The sequence below is a fragment of the Glycine soja genome, chromosome 18 (assembly GCF_004193775.1).
Source record: "Glycine soja cultivar W05 chromosome 18, ASM419377v2, whole genome shotgun sequence".
In the NCBI taxonomy this organism is placed as follows: Eukaryota; Viridiplantae; Streptophyta; class Magnoliopsida; order Fabales; family Fabaceae; genus Glycine; species Glycine soja.
Genome location: NC_041019.1, coordinates 51,617,024 through 51,625,623, shown reverse-complemented (window position 1 = coordinate 51,625,623; position 8,600 = coordinate 51,617,024). Strand labels below are relative to the sequence as shown.

Genomic DNA, 8,600 nt, shown 5'->3' with positions numbered 1-8,600 from the left:
ATTAGTAATTCTCAAAAAGTGTAAAACTTTGAATAATCTTCTAATATGATTTGTTTGGTCACGTAAATCATCTAATTTTATCTCAATGATTTATTTGGAAACGATTTCAATACTATCTTTAAGTCACTTCCTGATTTCTATGAAAGATAGCTAGAAGATAAGGATCACAACTTTAGTCCATGTTTTATTAAGGCAACCCCTGGATCCTTCTATGGGAGGCTCTTCCCCAGTAATTTCATAAATCTTTTTCATTCCTCCTACAGTCTACACTGCCTTTCTCAGGTCAAATAAAACTAACTCTTTTGTTTTCCTCTAAGCTGATTGATATGTTATTACCCAATCTGAAAATTCTTTCAAAAAGTAGCATTTTCCTTAGATTATTGCATTAAAATTTCATCAAGTTTAACACCGAACTTATACAACTTAATAATATGTTTAAACGTAAAAGGATTAAATAATAGTCACTTTAATTTCTCTTTCATTTTATTTCAACTTCATTAATTATTTTCTTTAGTAAATTTTGGGTCAAATATTTATTTAGTTCCTCAAAATATTAGTTTTAGTTTTATGAAAATTTAATCGTGTATTTTTAGATCATGATAAAAGCCTAAAATTTCAGATCAATTTTAATTCCTATATTTTACTTAGAAACATATGTATTTTTAGATCATGATAAAAGTCTACTATACCACTTTTAATAAACTTGGAGAATAAAAACGTTTTAAATTTTTTAAAGGACTAAAGACAACATTTTTCATAACATGTGCCTTTAAACCAATTGTAGTAGCAAGTCTCAACCCTTGTTTAAAGCAAGGAAATTCTCAAAAGCTGGTTGCATCTATCGATCACCACTGAAGGTTGCTTGAAGGGAACAACACTCTTTCACTTTCTTTTCCAACCACTTTTTTTTCTCGTAAGGGGGAGGAGCTAGAGGTTTGATTCTTATTTGTTGACTTGATCTCAAAGTAAAAAGTGGGTTAATAGTAGAGTGAAACCCCTTGATCTCTCTTTAGTTTGTTGTGGGTGTATGCAGCTGCTGTAAATTTATTAGTTTACACTTGGAAACATTATTTGAGTTTCCTTTTTCCCTGTTACTTTGTGAACAAAGGGAGAGAAAGCCATTTTCACACACGGTTTTTGTGGCACAATAATTTTGTTTTTTTTTGTAATACTTTCCCCTGTTTAACGTGAGGAAGGAGATGCACATAATACATTGGTGTGAGGATGCGACAGTATTATGTTGGGCTGGATAAAGCTTTTGAATGTGTTTGAGTTGGTTAAATTAAAATTTCGGGCATATTAAAAACCATCACAAGTCTTTTTTTTTTTTTTTGTCTGGGATCAAGCATAAGTTTTTTTATTATAGACCCAAATCAAAATTGGTTAATTTATCAAAGACCTAAAATGTATTTTAATCAAAATAAAATGAGTCCATGCATGTATATATTATGTCATTCTAGGAAATCATTAGTTCTTATTTCATGAACAAATTCCTCATCATATATGAGTGTGTTGTCGAGCTAAGAAAATTACATGACTTGTCTCTGAAAACAGATTCAATTCGTGCTTCATCAATGGAAAGATATCAACTATCCCTTCACATGAATGATGGCAATAAAGAACAGAGTTATGCAAACAACTCGTCGATGCAAGTACTGTCTTTATCTTCATATAACTATAGTTAACCAGATTTAACCGTATCACTTCATCATTGTTTGTAATTTTGTTTCCTTTTCTCCTTTATTGATTTATATTTGATTTTATTGCAGAGAAGAGTAATAAGTAAAACCAAAACCATACTTGAAGAAACTATAATGAGGCTGTTGTATTGTGATTCTTCTCCTAGCTGCATGAAGGTGGCAGATCTAGGTTGCTCTGCGGGACCAAATACACTTCTTGTGATATCAAATATTATTGACATGGTTTATAAAGCAAGCACCCACTTGAATCATGAACCACCCACACTCCAATTTTATCTCAATGATTTATTTGGAAACGATTTCAATTCCATCTTCAAGTCACTCCCTGATTTCTGTAAAAGATTGATAGAAGATAAGGGTCATAATTTTGGTCCATGCTTTATTAACGCTACTCCTGGATCCTTCTATGGGAGGCTCTTTCCCAATAATTCCATAAACCTTTTTCATTCCTCCTACGGTCTACACTGGCTCTCTCAGGTCAAGTAAAGTAACTCTTTTTTGTTTTCCTCTAATTTGATTGAGATGTTATGGTCGACTGAATTTAGCTAGCATATTGTGTTAATTGGTTTGTTTTTTTCTTCTATTTCTAACTTCTATTTAAGTTAATGTCCAATTTTTTCCACTTAATTTATTCTTCTTTTGGGCTTAAAAAATGGTGTTGAAACAAATTAAAGTACAACGATATTTTTATTATTGCTATTAAAAATATGACAAATGAATATCGTTTCCATATAAGGGCTCATTTCCCATTCTAGCTCATATATATTTTTGGAACGGTTTTCTATTATAAATTATAATGACTTAAATATTTTTTTTTTATCTCTATAAGTTTTACTTATTTATTTTTAGTTTATATAAGTTTTTTTTTTTAATTTTAATCTTATTTTTACCCTTTGTAATTGTAAGTGTGTTTTTTTAATTTTAATTTCTATAAACACAAATTTATAAGGACTAAAATAAAAAATTTAAATTTTAAAGAAATAAAATTTGAAAAAGCACAAATTTCAAGATGAAAAATGAACAAAAGATCTTACAGAGATTAAAACTAAAAAAATATAAATTTACAAGAATTAAAAATAAAGAAAAAAAATTACAAAATTAAAAACATATTTAAATGAATTGTAATTTATTGGAAATAAATTTATTGTGGGATGTATTACTTATTCTTGAGGCTTCTAACTTGGCATAAATGGTCAAGGAATCCCAATAATGTATGTTTGATGGGATTGTAGGGCCGGTGAAAAACATTGCATAGTTGGACTTACTATGTACTTTAATTTGTATAAGGGTTGAGATATCCTTGTACCTCCTTATATAGTATACCTTTTTGGTGTAAAAAAACATATTGATCAAATCATCTAATCAAGCACCCTCACCCTCTAAAATGTTTGAATTTGTTTATTGTATTTTGGTTGTAGGATCCATTATTGGGGTCTAGCGAGGCATCGTTACTTAACAAGGGCCATTGTTACATAGTTAACACAAGCCCTCCAGAGGTATACAAAGCTTACCTTAAGCAGTTTCAACAAGATTTTAAATTGTTTCTGAAATCACGTTCGAAGGAACTTGTGCCTGGAGGAGCAATGCTCTTGGTGTTACTTGGCAGAAATGAAATTCCTCCTACAGTAAACGGTTGGGAACCAATTAGTCTAATACTCAATGACATGTTCTTGGAGGTAAACAACAATTCTGTATTAGTAACGCATCTTGCAATCAAGTTTCCAATTAAGTTTTTATGAATCAAATCAGTGAATGAGTGAATCAAGTTAGTGATTGAAATTGAGTGAGTTGTAGTGAAACTCTCTTCCTCTGTCTCGAGTGTGTGTGTGTGTAGTGCCAAGGAATTTTCTTCCTCTCTTTCATTTCCAATGCGTGTACATGTGTGTTTTTGGGTTTTTATTTATCCTATTGATATCAATAACTAAGAATATATACATTTCAGGGTTTGATTGAAGAAGCAAAATTAGACTCCTTCAACATACCAGTGTATCAACCTACAGTTGAAGAAATTAGGCATGTGATTCAGGAAGAAGGGTCATTCTATGTTCAACGATTAGAGATTTTCATCCAGCCTTTGGGTGAAAGCATAAATGACGGTGGTGATGATTCTTTTCTTGATGGAAATTTAAAAGCTGAATCAGTAGCCAAGCACATGAGAGCAATAATGGAGCCTCTCTTGTCCACAAAGTTTGGTGCAGAAGTTATAAATGAACTATTCACCAGGTTTCAAAAGAAAATTATGCAACTGATGGAGGTGGAGAAATCGGAGTGGGCTACTTTGATGATATCCATGATAAAAACTGCTTGAAGATGTTGCTCAATAAAAGATCTTAAAAACTTGTTTTTCTTCCTTTATGATTTTTTTATTTATTTGTTCAAATAAAGTTATGGAGCAGTAAGGACAAGGCATATCATAATAAAAGATGAACAACTGTGTGTTAATTAGTAGACAACATTTTTTCCTTTTCTATCCATTAGGATATGGTCATACACCAATAATATAAGGGTTGCTTATATTAATTTGCTTGTAATATTAGTGGTTAATATAAGATTTTTAATACTTTCCTCATTTTGAGGATTGGAGATCTCAAATGTGAATTTTACTAAAGTTAATATTTTTAATTGGTGCGATGATGATCCAATAGCATGTGATTTCATATGTTCAATAATATTTGTTTGGATAGACTTTGATATGATATTGAATGTCGGGTTTGAACCTAACTCATATTGACTAATGATCTTACATTAAAAATCAGATCAAAATTATTAATTTTAAAAAATTGGAAGGTTAAATGTCTTTATTTTAAAATAAAAAAACTACAATTACGGATTTAAAAATATAGGAGAATCAATATTATAATTTATTCTAATTATCATAAATAATTATTGTAACTGAAAATGAAATATCAAATAATTTTTTTAACTCAAATATAGTAATATTTTACATCATTAAATATTCCTTAATTTATATAGACTTCATTATCAATTTGAACCTTTTATTTTTAAAAGTTTTTAATTAGACCCTTTATTTTTTAAAATACTATGATATTTTTGTCCAATTGAGACTAATTGCCTTAAGTTGTAAATTGTGGCATAAAGAACCATTGAGGTATTTTGAAAAATAAAAGACCTAATTAAAATTTTGAAAACAAAAATATCTAATTAAAAATTTTAAATAAATAAAGGAACCAAAATAATAATTAAGTTATTTTTATACATTAACCTTAATCATAAACATTTGTGGGAAAGAGGTAGAATAATTAATTTTTATTGACTAATTTTCATTTCCCACATAAGTCATAGCCCATGATACATTTATTAACTTATTACAACTTAAATATATAATTTTGTTTGGGTGGTGGTCGCATGTTATCCCAATATAGCATATAACATTGGTGATATATACCTTTGAGATAATGTAAAACGGAAAGGGGATGTAGCTCAGATGGTAGAGCGCTCGCTTAGCATGCGAGAGGTACGGGGATCGATACCCCGCATCTCCATCCTTTTTCTTCATTCAGAATTCGTATGCAGTTTTTCTATTTTAAAGTTGTGCAATCAATTGAGTAATATACCTTCCTTTCTTCTGTATTTGTCTTCTTTCTTTTCTATTCCACTCTATACCCTCTCACTTTTCTTATTTACACATTTTCCTCATCACTCTCACACATTCCTTGTCTTATCTCTGACCCCCAAATTAATTATCAGGGACCCTAAATACCAATAGATTGTGGATTTGCATCCATGCGATGAAAGGGTAGTTTGGGAAATTAATTGTGTGTCTCAGCCATGTGTTACGTGTTGTATCATGTGCAGAATCCTATCCTATGTATGACATATCGAACTTAGGGTCGCCAGGGAAGGACATACGTTGGGGGGGAGCCCCCCTAACTTTTCTCTTAAAATTTTCAATATTATATATATATATAATATACTGTTTTAGATTTAGAATAATTCTTTTTTATTTTGGGATGAATATAATCAGAGACGGAGCCGGGTTTAAAGTTTAGGGGGACCAACTAAAAAAAATAGAAAATATATTTAAACAGAAAACAAGTTAAGCATTTTTTAAGACCCAAGATCATAAATATTAGTCATCAAACCTCAAACTACCAATCCCTTATATATACACGATGAAGTGATTGAAAATAGAAAAATATTTGTTAATGAGTCTCAAACCTCAAATTACCAACCCTTTATATAGAGTTCGTAATTAAACTTAATTATTCTATTGGCAATTGTGAATAAATGATTTTTAATTTTCAAATTATCAATATTAATGGATGGATAATAAAGACTTGTAAGTGTAATTATTTGTATCCTTTAAAATAGATGATAAAAGAAAAATATATTGAAAAAATAAATGATATATATTAAAATATTTTAGCTAAATAGAGAAAAAAAATACAATCATGTATCTCCACAATAAATACAACATGGAAAAAATATATTTATTTAAAAATAAAAATATATAATTATCTTCACAATAAATATTATAAAAGGAGAATAAATATTTATAAAAAAATAACACCTAAATATTATTATTTAACTCCAAAATTTAAATTAATTACTCAAATATTTATATATCTCATCATATGTATAAAAAAATTAAGGAGGCCAAAGGCCCCCACACTCTTACGTGACACCATTCCTTAATAAAAAGGTACGTGAAATTCACATTTTTTTTAAATTTCTTTTCTTCTTTGTTTCTACTTTACCAAACACACTCCTCCATTTGCTATTTTTTTCTTTATTTATACTGTTTTTTTTTTTTTATTTCACCTCCATTTTTTTTTTCTGCCAGACCCACCCTAATTAAGTTCTATCAAGATGTTGAGCATATAGCCGTTTTCCTCTAAATTTTTGCATCCTAATTAATTTCATCAAGTTAAAAAGGAATATATAACTTATTTAATAATATATATTTTATCAGTTTTTCTAACGTGTGAAACATTACACATCATAAGAGTAATTAATTATTTAATGTTACCTATTTAGATTAATACTTATTTTAATGATTCTTCCAAATTAATTATTATTATTTCTTAGATTAATAGATTCATCACTTTCAATCAGAATAATAAATATTCTCTCACATTTATTAAATTGATTTATTTCTTGTAATATTTTTCCCTAAAAAAATAATTTTTCTCTTTCTGAAAATTAAAATAAAATAATTTATAATGCCATAATTATATTCATATGTCAGGGCAATAACTATTGAAGGACCGTGTGAAATAAAAAGCATGTGAAACCAAAAGCATATGTTAGGTGTTTGCGGTGGTGTTATTTTTTTAGGGAAAATATTATAGGAAATGAAGAACTTATAAATATAATTATGACATTTAAATATATTTTTTTTTCAGAAAGAGAGGAATTATTTTTTACAGAAAAATATTATAAAAATAAATCTATTTAATAAATGAGAGATAATATTTATTATTTTGATTCAAACTGAATTTATTAATCTAAATAAGGACGTGGTAATAATTAATTTTAAAGCATTATTAAAATAAGTATTAATTTAAATTTGGGAAAATTAAGTAGTTAATTATTCATATTGTGTAAACCAATATTTTATTTATTTTGTTTGTCTTTTATTTTATTTTCTTCCTCAAGGCCTAATAGGACATGACGACAGAGTGGGTTTTTCCTTTGTTGTTCAGGTTTTCATACTTTGGTTGGCTGTACGTGTACTCAGCCCCAACTAAGAACTTTGATTTTTGGGTAGCTTTTTCAACATCTTTAGATTTTGATTTTCTTTTTCAGCATTTTCTTCAAATTCAACAAATGTGTAAGAAACCCTAACATCCCACTGACTTCTAATGACAACTCCATCAGGTCTGATTCTACCAAAATTCTTGTTTTCCTCGTTCTCACATAAATAGATTTGATTTTCGATGTTTCGCTCCTCACAGTTGAGGAAGACAAGTGACCTTCACTTCTGATTAAATTAGAAAAGTAACTGGAATTAGGTAAGATAGGAACAACTTATCACATCAAAATTTCTACTAGAAAAAGTTAATCGCTCCAAAATATGGACCCCCTTGTTATCAGCAACAAGATAATCTAGTGGGCAAAGCTGATGTCTTCCCATTGATGCACCGAATGAATCCATGATCAAGTATATATCAGCCACCTACATATATCCTAATTCAACTTTAGCTTGAGGATCGATCGTCATCCTTTTATAAACTATTTTTTTTTTTTTGTATGAAATAGAAAGAATAAAAAGTAAAATGCATGAAGAGGTCACTTACAAGTTGCAAGGTCGAAGGTGTACGTTAGACAAGGACACCTTGTATTTATTAAGACATCTTAACATGGAAAAACAAATTAACGTACATCTTATTTCTGGGGTATATGGATTTTTGGGGTGTATGAGTGGAAAGAAAGGGGAGATAGAGATAAAAAAAGAGAGAGAGAGAGAGAGTGATAGATAAGGCAGATGATGATGTGATGTAAAATGATGAGAGAAATAGAAAAAAAAAAAGTGGACCATGAGATAGAAGAGAAAGTAAATGTATGAACTCCTCTTAACGTTTTCATTATCGTTAACATGGATTAACATAAATAACTCCTCCAACTTTCTTACTCAAATATGGAGGAAATTGAATCTACGCAAGAGAATTGTTAAATTCTTCTTAAACTAGTTAATTAAACTTGTGATGTCCAACAAGTAGAAACAAATGAAAATGATGTACTAAGTGATTGGTCACAAGTAATTAATGAATTAAAGTTAAGGTTAATTGAATTGTTTGAGTAATATCTGAATTCAATTATAAAAAATAATTTTTAATTAAATTTTACTTACTTTTCAATCAAATTTTGAATTAATTAGAATCTTTTTTTCTAATGAACTAAAGGATTAAGAAAAAAATTTGAAAACAATATGATTTG

At 28.8% G+C, this 8,600-nt stretch overlaps 1 protein-coding gene and 1 non-coding gene across 3 annotated transcripts; both read left to right on the top strand.

The window, feature by feature from the left end:
- Positions 1–752: 752 nt before the first annotated feature.
- LOC114395484 (jasmonate O-methyltransferase-like) lies at positions 753–4,292 on the top strand. Of its 2 annotated transcripts, XM_028357278.1 has the most exons (5): positions 753–933; positions 1,555–1,652; positions 1,770–2,177; positions 3,119–3,376; positions 3,643–4,292. In XM_028357278.1, the coding sequence occupies exons 2-5, from the start codon at positions 1,575–1,577 to the stop codon at positions 4,006–4,008; spliced, it is 1,110 nt and encodes a 369-aa protein (XP_028213079.1). In that variant the 5' UTR covers positions 753–933; positions 1,555–1,574; the 3' UTR covers positions 4,009–4,292. The 2 variants fall into 2 exon arrangements, with proteins under 2 accessions (XP_028213079.1, XP_028213080.1); XM_028357279.1 differs by lacking the exon at positions 753–933 and having other exon boundaries at positions 1,555–1,648.
- Positions 4,293–5,130: 838 nt separating this feature from the next.
- Positions 5,131–5,203, top strand: TRNAA-AGC. The gene has a single exon. It is a non-coding gene; the product is annotated as a tRNA-Ala (tRNA).
- The last annotated feature ends 3,397 nt before the right edge of the window (positions 5,204–8,600 follow it).